Genomic DNA, 21,145 nt, shown 5'->3' on the forward strand with positions numbered 1-21,145 from the left:
AAGACATACAAGTGTCATCTATAATGGTAAGAGATACAAGTGTCATCTATAATAACAAGACATACAAGTGTCATCTATAATAACAAGAAATACAACTGTCACCTATAATGGTAAGAGATGCAACTGCCATCTATTATAACAAGACATACACCTGTCATCTATAATAACAAGACATACACCTGTCATCTATAATAACAAGACATACAAGTGTCATCTATAATGGTAAGAGATACAAGTGTCATCTATAATAACAAGACATACACCTGTCATCTATAATAACAAGAAATACAACTGTCACCTATAATGGTAAGAGATGCAACTGCCATCTATTATAACAAGACATACACCTGTCATCTATAATAACAAGACATACACCTGTCATCTATAATAACAAGACATACAAGTGTCATCTATAATGGTAAGAGATACAAGTGTCATCTATAATAACAAGACATACAACTGTCATCTATTATAACAAGAAATACAACTGTCACCTATAATGGTAAGAGATGCAACTGCCATCTATTATAACAAGACATACACCTGTCATCTATAATAACAAGACATACACCTGTCATCTATTATAACAAGACATACACCTGTCATCTATTATAACAAGACATACAAGTGTCATCTATTATAACAAGACATACACCTGTCATCTATAATAACAAGACATACACCTGTCATCTATAATAACAAGACATACACCTGTCATCTATAATAACAAGACATACAAGTGTCATCTATTATAACAAGACATACACCTGTCATCTATAATAACAAGACATACACCTGTCATCTATAATAACAAGACATACACCTGTCATCTATAATAACAAGACATACACCTGTCATCTATAATAACAAGACATACAAGTGTCATCTATAATAACAAGACATACACCTGTCATCTATAATAACAAGACATACAAGTGTCATCTATAATAACAAGACATACAAGTGTCATCTATAATAACAAGACATACACCTGTCATCTATAATAACAAGACATACACCTGTCATCTATAATAACAAGACATACATCTGTCATCTATAATAACAAGACATACACCTGTCATCTATAATAACAAGACATACACCTGTCATCTATAATAACAAGACATACACCTGTCATCTATAATAACAAGACATACACCTGTCATCTATAATAACAAGACATACAAGTGTCATCTATAATAACAAGACATACAAGTGTCATCTATAATAACAAGACATACACCTGTCATCTATTATAACAAGACATACACCTGTCATCTATAATAACAAGACATACAAGTGTCATCTATAATAACAAGACATACACCTGTCATCTATAATAACAAGACATACACCTGTCATCTATAATAACAAGACATACAAGTGTCATCTATAATAACAAGACATACACCTGTCATCTATTATAACAAGACATACACCTGTCATCTATTATAACAAGACATACAAGTGTCATCTATAATAACAAGACATACACCTGTCATCTATAATAACAAGACATACACCTGTCATCTATAATAACAAGACATACACCTGTCATCTATTATAACAAGACATACACCTGTCATCTATAATAACAAGACATACACCTGTCATCTATAATAACAAGACATACACCTGTCATCTATTATAACAAGACATACACCTGTCATCTATAATAACAAGACATACACCTGTCATCTATTATAACAAGACATACACCTGTCATCTATTATAACAAGACATACAAGTGTCATCTATTATAACAAGACATACACCTGTCATCTATAATAACAAGACATACACCTGTCATCTATAATAACAAGACATACAAGTGTCATCTATTATAACAAGACATACACCTGTCATCTATTATAACAAGACATACACCTGTCATCTATTATAACAAGACATACACCTGTCATCTATAATAACAAGACATACACCTGTCATCTATAATAACAAGACATACAAGTGTCATCTATAATAACAAGACATACAACTGTCATCTATAATGGTAGGACATACAACTGTCATCTATACATATGGAAATTAATTAAGCAACACCAAATTCAAAGACACATAAAAACTTAACAAAGTTTAACGAAGTAATTTTGATGATTGATTATTCAATTTTGATGTATTGACATACAGCATGAGCTTTTCATGGGTTGATATGACGCGCGTGAAGCTTGCACAGCGCACGTGCATTGCTTTAACCTCAACTTTCGAAAAATGCACTTTTTCCCTGGGGTGTTTACAAGCGCAGGTTGTCGATTGCATTCGGTTTTTCATTCATTTCAATGTCATGGCACGTAGGAAATTATCAGAGGCCACTCGTTGGCAAATAATCGGCATGAGGAATGCTGGTATGTCTCTAAGACAAATCGGGACTCAAATCGGACGACATCATTCCATAATTTCAAAACTTTTGAAAAAATACCGGGCCACTAATGAAGTTAAAGACCTGCCTAGACCAGGAAGACCCAGGAAGACCACAGTCCGGGAGGACAGAGCTTTACTGAGACTTGTACGGCGCAGGTCCTTCGACTCGAGCTCTCGGTTGAGACAGGAGTGGCTTCCAGGGAGACCCATCTCGAACAGGACTGTTCGGAATCGTCTGAAAGCTGCAGGATACCGGGCAAGGAGGCCAATCAAGCGACCCAGACTGTCTCCAGCCCATAAGGCAGCCCGACTGGCCTGGTGTAATGACCGTTTGCACTGGAACATTGCCTCTTGGAGGAAGGTCCATTTCTCAGATGAGAGCCGGTTCTTGCTGCACATGGTGGACGGTCGTACTCGGGTCTGGAGGCAGAGGAACACAGCAATGGCTCCACGGAACATCCAGGAGACTGTGGCCTTTGGGGGAGGTTCCGTTATGGTATGGGGGTGCATTTCCATGAACTGCAAGTTGGATATCATTACCATCCGTGGCAACCTTAACGGTGTTCGTTACCAACAGGAGGTTCTTGACAGGGCTGTGGTACCTCATTTTGAGAACCATCCTCTGGCAACGAGACCCATATTTATGGACGACAATGCTAGACCTCACAGGGCGCATGCTGTAAATGATTTTTTGCGGCAAAATGCAATTGACAGAATTCCATGGCCTGCCATGAGCCCTGACCTCAACCCCATTGAACATTTGTGGGACTTTATTGGCCGTCGTGTGAGGCAGAGAGACCCACCAGTCCATAATCTCAACGAATTGACGGCTGCCCTGCATGAGGAGTGGAACAGGATCCCCCAGAATCAGATCCGGAGACTCATCCAAGGAATGAGGAGGCGTCTGGAATCGGTGGTGCGTGCGCAGGGAGGACACACTAGATATTGATGAAAGTCGGTGTGCAGACTCTCAGATGACTGTTCTTTCTTTCCATGTGACATTTGTGTTAATACACCTGACAACAACGTCTGTGGATGAATAGTAAATTGTGTCCATTTTTTCATGAATTTAAGACAGTTTTAAGAATTTGGATTTCGTTGCAATAAAGCAAAGTCTTGATACTTTTTCCCTTTAAGTTGTTTGTCAGAGATCGTCTGTTGAATAAAAAAGTGTCAAACTATATCAACCCGGCATATTTTGATTGTCAGAACACTTCAAAGTTGCTCCAATAGAAAAAATTGGGGTGTTGCTTGATTAATTTCCAGGTGTATATAATGAGTCTTTATACCTGAGAATGGCACATTTGACCAATAACAGAACTGATAACAGATCTGAGATGTTATCATTAGGGAACACCCATCCACGTGCTACACATACCCAGGGCAGGTGACAGGCTACACGACATGGATCCCTGACTAGGTGAAATGTTTAGTTTCAATTGCACTTGACTGACTTCGCTTAAAGTCCCTTTGATTTGTCTGCAGCGGCCATTATCCGTAGAAAAAAAATCAATACGATGTGACAAACCCATTATACATATGATACTGGCACTGGCTATATATTTGATAACACACATGTGATAACACAGTTTTCATTGGGTCTAATTTGTTGGTGGTCCCCCGCGTGTACAACACATGTATCCATGCAGAACCTACAACCAAACGGAAGGTTCATACTGGCCACCTCTCATTTTATAGCACTCAAATTCTAGACAAATTCATACTGGAAGCAATGTCTTCGATATTTTGGTACGTGCATAATACGGATGCGAAATGTGAGGAGCTGCCATTTGGAAAAATCCATAAATTGGAGAAGATGTTGTTCTGATACAATAAAGGGTCAATGGGCAATTCCCCCATCGCCCTTCAGCGCTAGGCGTCATTACAGCCTTGCTTGGTCTTCTCCACTACACCATCATGTGTTGGATTTAAACAAACACAGTAAAACGTGATAAAATTGTACCTGACAACGTCGATATTCTGGAAATACTGCTGCAGTAATTGAATCCTGGCATGCTATGACACCTGGGTCAGTAACCTGGGGCTAATATGCCATGTAGCCAACAAATATTGCGAATTTCACATTCCGTTATTTCTACACATGCTGTTTTTTCATCGAGGATCAATTTTGTTGAAACTTATTTCTAAACAGAGAAACAATGGAGATTTTGTAAATGTAATGTCGTTCCGAAGGATTTTGACACTCCAGAAATGAAAGACCCTCGTCTGTTGCAGGGTTCCCTGACGAGAAATCTTGGAATAGTACAGGGTATTTAAGGATAAATGAAAGAGTCATCATTGTTGTCAGATTTCGTTCCGACCCATATCTAGAGGAAATAATTACAATCGCTGTTACAGTGATCACTATACACGGAACACGTGGTCACTGAAGGAATCCAAAATGGCTGCTGTGATCTGAACAGCGCTGTTGGGGATGTGGATGCAACGTTGTCGTTGTTGTCGGGTTAACCGCCAATCTGCTGCTTCCGAGCCTGCTCTTAAGCCGACTACAGCGTGGAGTACGGCACTAATAACGTGATCCTAGATGAGTGAAAGGATGCGTCGTGATTGTACAAAACAAAGCCTCATTGACAAATGGGGTTCTGTCGTCCAGAGCGTGTCAGATATCTAGTGTTGCACTCTCTTATGTCACGACATTTAGTAGACAGCTACACATGACGTGCTTCAACTGTCAATGAATGGATGAGAATGCATGGAGAAAGCACCTTTGTCTCCATTACAAACATTGAAAGTAGAATCTACTTAAGCACTCACATACCGCGTATAGTATAATTTGAGACCATATATAGTTCGTGCAGAGATGCAGATCATTTAAGGCAGTTCTACAATACCAAGAATGTGTTCTTTATTTGTGACTGTACTGTTCCATATAGTGAGTGACCCATGAGGTCTGACCAGACATCTGCGGTCTGACGGATGACTGGACGTGTCATCACTCGCGCTTAGGCTCAGTTGGAATTTGTCCAACGTTCACACACTCGGGCCAGACTAACACTACTAGACAGAAAAAGCACGGAAAACAGTGTATATTAGTACATACTCTCCCCGAAAGAAACGCATGTGGATATTGGTGAATGAAATCTCAAATCTCAAGTTAGTGTCTGTCATAATTTCGCCATTGTAAGACTGTTTTATGTATATGAAACGAATGCCGTACAACATCAGTCGTTAATTCTGTACATCTGTTATTTCACATATCACATATACTCTAGGGGCTGAAAATGCATAAATCACTCATTGACATCGTTATAAATGAAACCCCGTCATTAAAACTGCTCATTTCGATCTTTAATTACCTTAAATCGACCTTTTTAACAGCAGTGCACAATTCTCAATCGCATATGAAATTTCAACCAATCAGAGCGGCGCGTCTCCGTGACGTAATTGTAGGTATAGAAATGAGGAAATTCATCTACATTTCAAGGGGTAAACTATTTCGTTTACGGGTTTGTATAAACCTGGAATCGCGAAAGCTGTTGTGAAAAATGAAAGCTATATGTTCTCACAATCTACTGTCATTTGGTTTTTTCTCCTACTTTGCCCAGTTTTCGAGTTACAACCCTTGTTTTCATAGACGATTCTGTCAAAATCACTTGGTATCGCTAGGTTGTAATCCGTGTTAGCTGGTATAAACCTACACGTTATTTGTCATTATTCACTTGATGCTCAGCTAATGAATTTATAACAGGTATAATTAGTGGTAACGCCACTCAGATTACCACACAAAGGCCCCCATTTGGCATTTCTTGTGTCTGGATCGATGAAATGATTAACCGATAACACACTGATTGATTAATTACTTTCATGCGGATTTAACTGGGGGATTTCTCAAAAGGCAGTGTTTATGTATGTATTTACTAATCTATACTGTGTCAAAGGATTAACCACCAACACATTGATTAAGTGCTCACTATTGGCTAACTAAATAACGTTTTTAAAAGAATGACGCACATTATGCAATTAGTTGTCTGGTGTGCTATCTTGGGTGACCAATGAAACTATACAGCAATGTGAAAAACCTGAAACGATACATCACGTTTTCGTATATTAGACTGTTAAAAGACACATCACTTGGGAAATCTGCAGATTAATTATATATCACTCGTTTTTGTGGATATTGATGGATGCATTCCTCGAACAAGGTAATAGCCTGACATTGCTCCTATAACTTTATTTTTAATATTTGCATTTTGTTTTTATTAAGTTGTCGCAGCATTCAACTGAATCATTGTTTTCGTCGTGAAGTGTAATGATGCAGACGATATATACAAGGGCGTGAATTATGATTCATACAGGCAAACTATAAAATGTCTACAAATTACATTCCTGTTATACATTCACAGATCGCTTCTTTTTATTAAGTTTCAAAATGCATACAAGTATGGTTATAAAGTAATTTGGATTATGAGACCAAGTATAAAGACATATGTTGACAAGTGTCTGGTGAGTGAACGTTACAAACCAAGTAAATTTAGCCAGTGAAGAAATTTATCGCGCAGTATTTTCACTTCGACCCCGACCTCGCTTAGGTAATGTTACAGGTTGTGTCATGCAAACTCCTTTTGGTTATGATATTACATATACATATTTAACTACTAGTAAAAAGCAGTTTTGATTTTCTAACTTGATGAAAACAAACCATAATCTCAATAATTCTAACGGACTTTACGATTTTCAAAAACGGCGGCGCCCTGTCTGAGGATGAATGCTATTTGAGTTTGTTTTCACCGACTTACAACATCAAAATAAATTACTTTTCACTGGTAGTAAAAATGTATTTTATTGATGGACATTAGGATTTTACATGACAATGCTTATAACATAACAATTTCACTCTTGGAAGCTAGGCGGGGATCAATATGATAGAACTTTCGATAACATCGCCACTCCGACCACAACCTCGTTTCCGAGGAAGAAAGCGTTATATTCATGCAAAATCCTTTTGGTCAACAATGTGTAGTATGCAGAGTTCATTTTATAAACTCGATGAAACTTGAACTCCATTTTCTATCCCGGAAGCGTGGTAGGGAGCGAACTATCCGATTTACTATATACCACTGGCTTCCACAACCAATTTAAGCACAAACTACGGAGTCCGGTGGAAATCTGTGCATAGTGACACCATCACCCGGCAACAAATTCGGCATGTCTTTGGTGACGCCGAGAAATCAGCAAAATGACGAGCTTCCTACACATTTTCTATACATTCAACCAGGGATACTCTATAACTCTCTATATAGGCTCCCTGATTCAACTGAAAATCGTTCCCACTATGAAGTCATTGCAGGACTCTGGTGACAGAGTTACGTAACCAGTCTGCGGTTTCGTTTACGGACGAGAGAGAAGCAGACGGCTTTTTAGCAACTTTTGAGCGTTTGGTATTAATTAACTAAGTTTGGTTTTTTTTAAAAAAAAAATAAATGGTGTTCCGTTTATGACTAACTAGAAGTCTTAAATTAACGAAAATATATCGGTTCGTTTATTTGTTGGGAGAGTATACATAAATATATATAATAAACACTTATATATAACACTTGTCTTACGTTAGCTGAATGGGGAAGCGCGTAGGCTCTGACATGGAACAACGTTCCCCAAGCTTTCCTCGATGACTAAGTGTCCTCCATGCGCCACCGTTATGTTACCTGCATCAGCGACAGTGATGGACATACATGATACCTTTGACACCATACCTCTTCAAGGCCGTGTCAGAATGCTTTGTACCGATTTCTATATTATCCGATCAAATTGTAAATAGTGCTTAAGAAATTCACCACAAATCGTTTGTTGTGTGTTTTTGCATGTGATACTGCATTACATGAGATCATGCACAGTTTCCTTATTCCAGGAGTATGTCCCTGTATACAAGAATCGTACTGAAACAATCACTGAAATTGTTTTCTGTATCTGTGTTGGTACCTATGCTGTCTCGATACTGAGCATTATGCTGGGGGTTGGACGGTGCACATTAGTCTTTGATAAGTGTTGTCAAAAAACGCAAAATTGGTGCTTGTACTGCCACGTCAGGGAGAAGGTTCCAGTCTATGATTGTCCTTGGGTAAAAATATTGCTTCAATGTCTCTGTGTCACCCTGCACGTGTCCGGTGTTTTATGGTTCCTGGTTCTGGAGGAGTTGGGGATCACAGCTGATGTAAAGTAGTACAAGTCTTTGTTCCCTGCGTCGTTCTTTGACTGGATGCAAGCCAATGCCTTCTAGCATCTTGGTAACTGTGAATAGTCTGATGTTATAAATGGCTGCTCGTCGATGCACTTTCTCAAGAGATGTAATGTCAACTTGATGATGGGGTCCCACGTAGATGAGCAATAATGTAGTACCGGTCTTACAAGAGATTGATAAGCTGTACTCCTTAGTGTCCTGGGGCACTGGCGTCAGGTACGCCTCAGAAAGAATAGGGTTGAGTTTGCTTTACTGACATTTTTATTGATATGTGTACAGTTTTATTGATATGTGTACAGTTTTATTGATATGTGTACTTCACTTGAGGGAGTTACTGTCGATTACTCCTAAGTAATTATTATCGTTAACTTCTTCGAAAATGGTGTTACAGAGTTGATAGATATCAGTTCTGGCTGCCTTGTATCACCATACTCTGATAAAAAGCGAGTTTTATGTTTGTCTGTGGAACCAAATCTTGTTCGTGGCACACGAATATCTTTCAAACAACTGCTTGGAATCAAGACACCTGTTCGTACAAAACGGTTTTTTCTCGTGCCAGGCATACATCCACAATAACTTGGCCATGCCGCCGCTTACTTGAACTGGTTTCAGCTGGAAACTATTTTACACCAAGAAATCAATAGGTTTTAATTGATGCCTTGTTTGTCTTGTTTGGGGCAGGTGCGTGTGCTTGTGCTTGAATATGTAACAGGAGTTAGCGACAGAAGACAACGACCGCTTACTGATGTGGCTTTTCCGTGCAGTGATGAAGTTTAACACGGCCTTAATGTGTACCACTCCCAACCATACCCAGCCAAAGTACACCGTATTGACGACGGCCGGCACACTGAGTTCAAGCCTAATATGTTTAGGGCTCCAGTATAGAGATGGCCAAATTGAATTACTGGAGTGTGTGTTTATGTCTTCGCGAAGAGATAGCCCCAGCTCAAAACACTTAATCAACAATACTTTACATGGATTTTTACGGGTCTGACAGCAGGTTCAAGGTCCCTTGAAGATACGGTTTGCCTTCCAAACTTAGGTTTAATTCGAATTAACAAGGTTCAACGACACAATGTACCCCTCTTTCTCAAAACGTTATTTCGAGCCAAGTGATTCATTTCTTACTACCAACAATGCATATTATGTCCCTTACGTGAAGTAGTACTCAGTACAAATAACTCCTTCATTCTCGTGCGTTAAAAGTCGTCGGATTTCACGTATTCATCAAAATGTTATACTTGTGCCGTGTCTAACAGTATTACTGGATACACATTTTGCAGTGGGGATCAATTTTCATTTGATCTAATCAAAATGTTTCATGTTAGATCTGTATATTGATAATGCTTTCAATCAAAGTGAAACATTGAAAGTTGTTTTTGAATGCGAGGCGGATGCTTCAACGAAATACAATGTAAAGTATGAGGTTGACTGCAGTCCACTATCGCCGCTGTCTGAAAGGATGTTTGCCCAATGTGTCCATCAATAGAGTCCTTGCTCTCTCGTGCTTCCCTCTATCTGGCTTCCGGCCTACAGAATGTGGCTTCCATTTGGTGTTAAGAGGAAATCGGTGTACTCCAGCGCGCATATTTACACAGAGCATCGGTCTGATCAGGTCTCTGATGCGTGTAGTCAAGCGATAGCTACGATTACTTTGACATCATCCTGCTGTGGTATTTCCATAAACATCTATCCCAAAATTGAACTGCTACATTATTCCAGAAAAAGACACTTTTCACCTGAATACATGTATAAAACATCGCAAGGCATAATTATCAAACTATCGTTTAACCAAAATTGAACTTGAAATGGCCCAGGCTTTTCTTGTCATTGGCGTCTATCTACCGCTAACAGAGAGATGTCAAGGCTTACAACTCACTGAAACCTCCCACGGTGGCACCTCTCTCCACACCAAAAGTGAAATTTCCCGGGTAACACACTTATCGTCTGCACATAGTAAAGGGCACTGGTCATTCAGTGAAGGCACGGTCTGGTCAGTGAGCCATCTATGTGTGTCTATGTGGCTGTCTACCTGTAATTCAACCACCTACCTCCCATATATCTGTAACGTTTATCCCTCTGTCCATGCCACCATCTGTAACATCCATCCGTCTACCTTCTGTCAGTAACACTCAACCCTCCATCCATGACCTCTATCTGTAACACTACACCTCCATCCATGTCCTCTATCTGTAACACCCACACCTCTACCCATGTCCTCTATCTGTAACACAACACCTCCACCCATGTCCTCTATCAGTGACACCCACACCTCTACCCATGTCCTCTATCTGTAACCCCCACACCTCCATCCATGTCCTCTATCTGTAACCCCCACACCTCTACCCATGTCCTCTATCTGTAACCCCCACACCTCTACCCATGGCCTCTATCTGTAACACCCACACCTCTACCCATGTCCTCTGTCTGTAACACCCACACCTCTACCCATGGCCTCTATCTGTAACCCCCACACCTCTACCCATGTCCTCTATCTGTAACACCCACACCTCTACCCATGTCCTCTATCTGTAACCCCCACACCTCTACCCATGGCCTCTATCTGTAACCCCCACACCTCTACCCATGGCCTCTATCTGTAACACCCACACCTCTACCCATGTCCTCTATCTGTAACACCCACACCTCTACCCATGTCCTCTATCTGTAACACCCACACCTCTACCCATGTCCTCTTTCTGTAACACCCACACCTCTACCCATGTCCTCTATCAGTAACACCCACACCTCTACCCATGTCCTCTATCAGTAACACCCACACCTCTACCCATGTCCTCTATCTGTAACCCCCACACCTCTACCCATGTCCTCTATCTGTAACACCCACACCTCTACCCATGTCCTCTATCTGTAACACCCACACCTCTACCCATGTAATCTACATGTGTAACACCCATCCCCCTATCTATGCCTCCTTGCCTCCCATTACAACTGTATCGCTATCTACTGACACATACCATTATACAAACAGAATAGAATTTCCTAAATTTGTCACATGCCTGTATCTAACACCCATCAGTTCAGCCACCCTGAGTAGTGTTAGGACCAGACATGTGACGTGATAACGACTCTGGTGTACCTTGACGAGCGGGTGTCGTGGCATGCCATCAGCTATCTTCCCCATCACGATAGGGTCCTTGAACTTGGACAGTCGTTGGAACTCCTCTCGACAGTCCTTTATGACAATCGGGGCAACCTGGTCACGTGACTTGAGCACATGGTCTTGTCCATTCCCAGTATCCCTGTAGGCTGAAAATGGATGACGGTATATCGATTGAGTGTTGGTCACTTTACCGACCGCTGAACTCGCTGTATAAAGCATATTATTGAATACAGACCGGGCGGGCTACACCTTAAACTGCATAATGAACTGATATCCGTATAACCGTCGGTATGCCATCCGTATGTACAAGCACTGGTAGCGAGACCACACCGTCAGAGAACATACTGCACTTACAAAGATGCACATGCTGTTGAACCTGTGGAGGCGGAAGGAAGTAGCAATACCGACAAGGATCAATGTCAGAATAAACAGCCGTAGAAAGAATATTAGTACCCGTGTTGGAAATACAATGGGAAACTAGACGGACAAATAGTGTATCAATGGCCATGTTGGTAACACAATGGGAATCTAGTCGGGCAAATAGTGTATCAATGGCCATGTTGGTAACACAAGGGAACACTAGCCGGACAAATAGTACATCACAGATGATGGCTTGGGGCTAACGGGCATGGTAGCTTGTATATTGACAATGTGGAGGGAGTGTATGAAGGATAACGAGAATGTTGGATAGTATATCCACATGTAAAGATGATAACTGGGTGCTAACGAGAATGGAGGATAACGAACATGGTAGATGGATCATGGTAGATGGTACATAGACAAAGTGGAGGTGATGTATGGAGGATAACGATCATGGTAGATGGTATATAGACAAGGTGGAGATGATGTATGGGCGATAACGATCATGGTAGATGGATCATGGTAGATGGTACATAGACAATGTGGAGGTGATGTATGGAGGTTAACGATCATGGTAGATGGTATATAGACAAGGTGGAGATGATGTATGGACGATAACGATCATGGTAGATGGATCATGGTAGATGGTATATAGACAATGTGGAGGTGATGTATGGAGGATAACGATCATGGTAGATGGATCATGGTAGATGGTACATAGACAATGTGGAGGTGATGTATGGAGGATAACGATCATGGTAGATGGTATATAGACAAGGTGGAGATGATGTATGGAGGATAATGATCATGGTAGATGGTATATAGACAAGGTGGAGATGATGTATGGAGGATAATGATCATGGTAGATGGTATATAGACAAGGTGGAGATGATGTATGGAGGATAATGATCATGGTAGATGGTATATAGACAAGGTGGAGATGGTGTATGGACGATAATGATCATGGTAGATGGTAGATGGTACATAGACAATGTGGAGGTGATGTATGGAGGATAACGATCATGGTAGATGGTATATAGACAAGGTGGAGATGATGTATGGAGGATAATGATCATGGTAGATGGTAGATGGTACATAGACAATGTGGAGGTGATGTATGGAGGATAACGATCATGGTAGATGGTATATAGACAAGGTGGAGATGATGAATGGAGGATAATGATCATGGTAGATGGTAGATGGTACATAGACAATGTGGAGGTGATGTATGGAGGATAACGATCATGGTACATGGTACATAGACAAGGTGGAGATGATGTATGGAGGATAATGATCATGGTAGATGGTAGATGGTACATAGACAATGTGGAGGTGATGTATGGAAGATAACGATCATGGTAGATGGTATATAGACAAGGTGGAGGTGATGTATGGAGGATAACGATTATGGTAGATGGTATATAGACAAGGTGGAGATGATGTACGGAGGATAACGATCATGGTAGATGGTATATAGACAAGGTGGAGATTATGTACGGAGGATAACGATCACGGTAGATGGTATATAGATAATGTGGAGATGATGTATGGAGGATAACGATCATGGTACGTGATAATATTTAGATGTGCTACGGTGGCTGCTCCAATAGTCGATGAAGGACGTATGCCGTGCTGAGTGTAGAAGCGACATATAATAATGGGAAAGAGTTACGTGACTGCCTCATATCAAGATAATGGTTACTGCGTTTACGGAAAGGGGTTTAGCTTCGTTCACATTCAGTCAAGTCAATGTTTACAGACTAGAAGCAAAGGGTTGAACTGGTTGGCTGAATAGCACGTCTACGAATCTTACAGTGGTGAAGATAGTGAGTGAGTCAGTGGGGTTAACTCCGCTTTCACACCGTCTCCCAGTTATATCCCCTTAATGTTGGAGGGAATATCGGAGAGGCGCAGGTGTGTATAGAGACGTGGCAACATCGGGGGTATTTGGTATTCCAAACCACGATCATATGGTGTGTACAACGTGCAGGATTTATCTGGTCAATTACTTTGCTTTTGGATGTGATACGTGACAATGTGATCAATTACCTTGCTGTAGGTTGTGATCTTTGACAATGTGATCAGTTACATTGCTCTGAGATGATATCTCTCACCTTGGTGTAAGATGTGATCCATGACATTGTGATCCCTTACCTTGCTGTAGGGTGTAATCCCTTGCCTTACTGTATAATGCGATTCATGACAATAGTTATGATCATGTATCTTGTTTTGGGGTGTGATTTGTGAGAATGTGATTGCTTACCTTGTTGTGGGAATGTATTCCGGCTGATAGGGGACGGAGGAGGGCTGATATTGCTGGCAGCGCTTCCCATGGTACTACTTCTGAGAATCACTCCACACTGCGAGATATACTGATAAATCACTCCTAGTCCTCCAAATATGAACGTTTCCGTAAGAGGTTGTCCTGTTTGCTTGTGTCCATGTTATCTGGCTTCTCGTGATACATAGGGCTTCCTGCAGTGTCGTGTTCCCGTGGTCTAATGTGCCAGAGATGTTTACGAGTCCACAGCGCTGCCGATCTGCATGGAGGGAAGGCGGTAACTCAGAGCGAGCGATCACGGACGGTGAAGGCTCCCTCGCTTCTTAAACTCTGTTATCACTGTTTGTAGAAGTACAGAACTGAAGTCTACAATAGTGGACATCACCATGGAAACACATATAACAGGTATATAATTAGAGGCCCGAGTCAGGTTGCTATGGTGACAGGTGACACGACACCGAGTGGTGGTGCTAAATTTCCCTTATGGTGTCGCTTAACAGGTAGGTTGTCCATTTAAAGGAACAGGTGACTAAAACAAACTTGATTATCATAGCGTGTTCCAACACCTGCCCACACCGATCCGATGGAACGGTCTCCTTCTGCCGAACCAGCGTTCTACATGGCGAGCACGATAAAGGGACGCGGTGTAGATGCGGTGGTGGGTGAGCGCCACGATGGTACCGTTAACCATACAGCTGACTAGCAGTAATTATCGGTCTGCCGACACCTTCTGTCTCCTTTTTCTGTAATGGCCACAACAGGGTGCATTAGCTCAAAGTGAACAATGAAATGGTTGCTCTCGATCTATATGGAGCCCCGAAAATTCACGCAGTGTTTGCTCGGGGAAAATAGTTTCGTGATAAACCGTAAATAAAGTCACGTGGTCACCTTGAAGCGCTGGCTCCAGGGACTGATTGCATGTCGCTTTTAATTCAACACGAAGCTGACGGTGGATCTGCAACAAACATCAGCCAGTAATTACATTATCCTCCACTGTTTCGGGCGGAATCATACAAAACAGAGACAGAGATGGAAAGAGGTTTTTCATCAGATTTGAAGAACCTTTCGCAGCAAAACCAACGATAAAACATTTAGCTTTCCTACATAGATGGCGTCGAGTAATTGCAGAGGAGGCAGCAGGCACTATGTAGGTCAAACACACGTAACAGTTTGTAGTTTGGACAGGCAATCCAAGGTGGGTTCTTACCTCATATAGAGCAGTGATGTCAGCGTAGATGACGTCACAATGCAGCACAAGAACATATACTATAACAAACCGTTTATAGTATATTAATATATACTGGAGTTGAGTAATGCTGTAACACACCATTGTACTATATACTGGAGTTGAGTAATGCCATATCACAGCATTGTAATGTAAACTGGAGTTTGGTAGTGCAAAACACACCATTCTATTATGTAGTGGAACTGTGTAACGCTATAACACACTATTGTAATATATACTGAAGTTGTGTAACGATGCAACACACCATCGTGACTTATACTGGGGTTGTGTAACGGTATAACACACCATCGTGACTTATACTGGGGTTGTGTAACGATATAACACACCATCGTGACTTATACTGGGATTGTGTAACGATATAACACACCACCGTGACTTATACTGGGGTTGTGTAACGGTATAACACACCATCGGGACTTATACTGGGGTTGTGTAACGATATAACACACCATCGTGACTTATACTGGGGTTGTGTAACGGTATAACACACCATCGTGACTTATACTGGGGTTGTGTAACGCTATAACACACCATCGTGACTTATACTGGGGTCATGTAACGGCATCATACAACATCGTGACTTATACTGGGGTTGTGTAACGCTATAACACACCATCGTGACTTATACTGGGGTTGTGTAACGATATAACACACCATCGTGACTTATACTGGGGTCGTGTAACGATATAACACACCATCGTGACTTATACTGGGGTTGTGTAACGATATAACACACCATCGTGACTTATACTGGGGTCGTGTAACGATATAACACACCATCGTGACTTATACTGGGGTTGTGTAACGGTATAACACACCATCGTGACTTATACTGGGGTTGTGTAACGGTATAACACAACATCGTGACTTATACTGGGGTTGTGTAACGGTATAACACACCATCGGGACTTATACTGGGGTTGTGTAACGGTATAACACAACATCGGGACTTATACTGGGGTTGTGTAACGATATAACACACCATCGTGACTTATACTGGGGTTGTGTAACGGTATAACACAACATCGTGACTTATACTGGGGTTGTGTAACGATATAACACACCATCGTGACTTATACTGGGGTTGTGTAACGGTATAACACAACATCGTGACTTATACTGGGGTTGTGTAACGACATAACACACCATCGTGACTTATACTGGGGTCGTGTAACGATATAACACACCATCGTGACTTATACTGGGGTCGTGTAACGGTATAACACAACATCGTGACCTATACTGGGGTCGTGTAACGCTGTAACACACCATCGTGACTTATACTGGGGTCGTGTAACGGTATAACACACCATCGTGACTTATACTGGGGTTGTGTAACGATATAACACACCATCGTGACTTATACTGGGGTTGTGTAACGATATAACACAACATCGTGTCTTATACTGGGGTTGTGTAACGGTATAACACACCATCGTGACTTATACTGGGGTTGTGTAACGATATAACACACCATCGTGACTTATACTGGGGTTGTGTAACGATATAACACACCGTCGTGACTTATACTGGGGTTGTGTAACGATATAACACACCATCGTGACTTATACAGGGGTTGTGTAACGATATAACACACCATCGTGACTTATACTGGGGCCGTGTAACGATATAACACACCATCGTGACTTATACTGGGGTTGTGTAACGATATAACACACCATCGTGACTTATACTGGGGTCGTGTAACGATATAACACACCATCGTGACTTATACTGGGGTTGTGTAACGGTATAACACACCATCGTGACTTATACTGGGGTTGTGTAACGGTATAACACAACATCGTGACTTATACTGGGGTTGTGTAACGGTATAACACACCATCGGGACTTATACTGGGGTCGTGTAACGGTATAACACAACATCGGGACTTATACTGGGGTTGTGTAACGATATAACACACCATCGTGACTTATACTGGGGTTGTGTAACGGTATAACACAACATCGTGACTTATACTGGGGTCGTGTAACGATATAACACACCATCGTGACTTATACTGGGGTTGTGTAACGGTATAACACAACATCGTGACTTATACTGGGGTCGTGTAACGACATAACACACCATCGTGACTTATACTGGGGTCGTGTAACGATATAACACACCATCGTGACTTATACTGGGGTCGTGTAACGGTATAACACAACATCGTGACCTATACTGGGGTTGTGTAACGGTATAACACACCATCGTGACTTATACTGGGGTCGTGTAACGGTATAACACACCATCGTGACTTATACTGGGGTTGTGTAACGATATAACACACCATCGTGACTTATACTGGGGTTGTGTGACGATATAACACACCATCGTGACTTATACTGGGGTTGTGTAACGATATAACACACCGTCGTGACTTATACTGGGGTTGTGTAACGATATAACACACCATCGTGACTTATACAGGGGCCGTGTAACGATATAACACACCATCGTGACTTATACTGGGGTTGTGTAACGATATAACACACCATCGTGACTTATACTGGGGTTGTGTAACGATATAACACACCATCGTGACTTATACTGGGGTCATGTAACGGTATAACACACCATCGTGACTTATACTGGGGTTGTGTAACGGTATAACACACCATCGGGACTTATACTGGGGTTGTGTAACGATGCAACACACCATCGTGACTTATACTGGGGTTGTGTAACGATATAACACACCATCGTGACTTATACTGGGGTTGTGTAACGGTATAACACAACATCGTGACTTATACTGGGGTCGTGTAACGATATAACACACCATCGTGACTTATACTGGGGTCGTGTAACGGTATAACACACCATCGTGACTTATACTGGGGTTGTGTAACGGTATAACACACCATCGTGACTTATACTGGGGTTGTGTAACGATATAACACACCATCGTGACTTATACTGGGGTCGTGTAACGGTATAATACAACATTGTAAGATATACTGGAACTGCGTAACGCTGTAACACACCGTTGTAGTGGTGTTGTATTGAATTGTATGTTCAGGTAATTGGTAGGAGCGTTTGGATAGCCTACTGATTAAAGCGTTCAGCCGTCGCGCCGAAAACCCAGGTTCGATTACGAACATAGGTACAGTGTGTGAAGCCCATTTTCGGTGTCCCCTGTCTTGATATTGCTGCAATATTGCTAAAAGCGGTGTAAAACCAAACTCACCCACTCAGTTGATTGGTTCGAGGATGTTTTGACAAAGCTGTGTTCAACTGATCGGTACAAAGAACGCTTGAAAAAGGTGTGCTTAAGTGATGGAAAGTGGTTCATATGACAAAGGTTTGCTCCGATAATTAGTACAGACAATAGCCAGACGATTGTTCTGATATTCTCTGTGATTGCTTCGAAATGTCAACTACATGCAGGTAATGTTTCGGTGTTAATGCACTGCAGGGTTTTCCGATTGCTGTATCTACAGAGGTATATGATATGATGTTAGTGTCTGGCAAACGACAGTGTCACTAATATCTGGTGAGATGTCCCATATCTGGTAAACGTTGTGGTGCCCAGAGACTGTCCAGTTTATCTACTTTTGACAGAACATGTGTTGTCTTCACAGGTGACGAGGCAGTGTTACACTGTGTGAGACATGGTTGAAAGCGAGTTTCATTGTTTCTTGTAACGGTGATTTGAAGCATTTGCCACTAATTGTAACTAGAACAAATCTTGGGGTTGGAAGGATTCAGGAGTAGTGTTGGGAGTAGTCCACGGTATCCTCCCCGGTAGGAAACGTCTGGAAGCTTATGATATATTCACATATGCATTAATTAGGCACCACCTGGATCCAAGGGAAACTCTATTATGTCTGTTCACACATTCGACCATTCTTGTGATTCCCTCAATATCTTGAAATGGGTCGCATGTTCATATGCTGCGAAAGTGCCAAGCACACTGGGTGATACATTTCATAACTGCAGTTCATGCACTACAGTTTTGTTTTTTCCTAATAACTTACAAGACGAAAGTACTGTTTATTAACCTTTCTTGGCAAGCCATAGACTTTCACAAAATACATGCTAGATAGATAATGGCTCGTATAGCGATGGAATCGATGGTCTGTATCACCTTTGCTGAACTCAGCATTAACACAGTTTTTAATCGACTCGTGAGGAAAGACTTGGCTATCACTCGAGTTTGTTTTGGTTTGGTCGTGGTTTAACGCCGACCTCAACAATATTCATCTGCATATGACATACGAGGGTGATATCTACAGGAATGTACGAGATCTGTACCTACACGAGATCTGTACCTAGACGAGATCTGTACCTAGACGAGATCTGTACCAGACTTACGAGTGTGGTGTCTACAGGAATGTACGAGATCAGCACGTGACAAACGAGTGTGATGTCTATACTCAGGTACGAGATCTGTACCTATAAGAGATCTGTATCTGACATGAGGCCATATTTACTGTTTGCGTACCAGGAAACTCGTACTGAATGAAATTAGGATTTCAGTTGTAAAGGTCACTTTTTCTGAGGTGGAAAATCAGTCCTACCTATTGAATGTTCCATCTGTTAAAGCTTAGACCTCATCATGGAATCTATGAATAAGCGGAAACGTCGACAAATTAACACTGGCGATATTTATACTCATTGTCAGCAGTACAGCGATGTGGAAATACTAGTCCACATATCGACTGAAACTAATGCTTTATAGTGTCATTACCTTTCAGTTCCACCGTTGTAATGTGTGACCTACATTGTCACTGAGATATGTATTCTTGCGTGACCAGCTGGGACAGGCAATCCGCTGATGTCTCCGGGCTACAAAGAAGAGGATGGTGTCGTTATGCGCAGTAACAAAGAACTGATAATTACTTTCTCTCGGTAATCTACGCCCAGTATATAGTCGTGCTGCTCTTTCAGGTTATAGAAATATGGCGAATAATTAGATCCATTCATAACGGTTTGACAAACATTGTATTCTATTAATGGTCCACTTCGCTGACATTAAACTGTGTCTGTCTTCTGTAACCGCTTGTAACACTTCAACACGTCCAGATGTTGCCGTCGCAACAAACGACTCCTCTGGGAGACTGCACAGATATGACAGGTTCCTGTGTCCCCGGTCTCCAGTTAATGAAATTACACTTTTTGTACAATGTGATACTTGAAACATGAACTACATTCGGACGAGAACTCGTTTTACAGTCTCTAAGCTAGGAGAACTCTTGCATGTTTCTCCCGAAAGAGAGCTCGTTTAACAGTCTCTACACTGGAGAATTCCTTACATGTTTCCATCGAGAGGAGACCACGTGTTAGAGTATCTAAGGTAGGAAAACCCCTTGCATGTTCACACCGAGGGCGAAGCCGTTTTACAGTCTCTAACCTAAGAAGTCTTTACATGTTGTTCACCTTGCGTTGGGGAACTCATTTCATGTGTCTCCCGAGACAGAACTCGTTTTACTAGTCTCTAAGCTTGAGAACTTCTTGTACGTTTCCACCGAGAGAGAACTCTTTTTACTGTCTCTTCACTGGAGAACTATTTCATGTTTCCACGACCTAGAACTTGTTTTATAGTCTCC

At 41.5% G+C, this 21,145-nt stretch overlaps 1 protein-coding gene across 2 annotated transcripts in view; it reads right to left on the reverse strand.

Moving 5' to 3' along the window:
• LOC137284306 (paladin-like) overlaps positions 1-14,500 on the reverse strand; it is a 36,011-nt gene extending 21,511 nt beyond the window's left edge. Inside the window, exons 1-2 of one of the 2 annotated variants that reach the window (XM_067816073.1) lie at positions 14,326-14,500; positions 11,679-11,848 (exon numbers count right to left, since the gene is read on the reverse strand). In XM_067816073.1, coding sequence (XP_067672174.1) covers positions 11,679-11,848; positions 14,326-14,395 — 240 coding nt within the window. In that variant the 5' untranslated portion in view covers positions 14,396-14,500. Of the gene's footprint in view, positions 1-11,678; positions 11,995-14,325 lie in introns of those variants that run through there. The other variant, XM_067816072.1, reaches the window with a different exon arrangement.
• Positions 14,501-21,145: the final 6,645 nt, after the last annotated feature.

Source organism: Haliotis asinina, chromosome 5 (genome assembly GCF_037392515.1).
Source record: "Haliotis asinina isolate JCU_RB_2024 chromosome 5, JCU_Hal_asi_v2, whole genome shotgun sequence".
Classification (NCBI taxonomy): Eukaryota; Metazoa; Mollusca; class Gastropoda; order Lepetellida; family Haliotidae; genus Haliotis; species Haliotis asinina.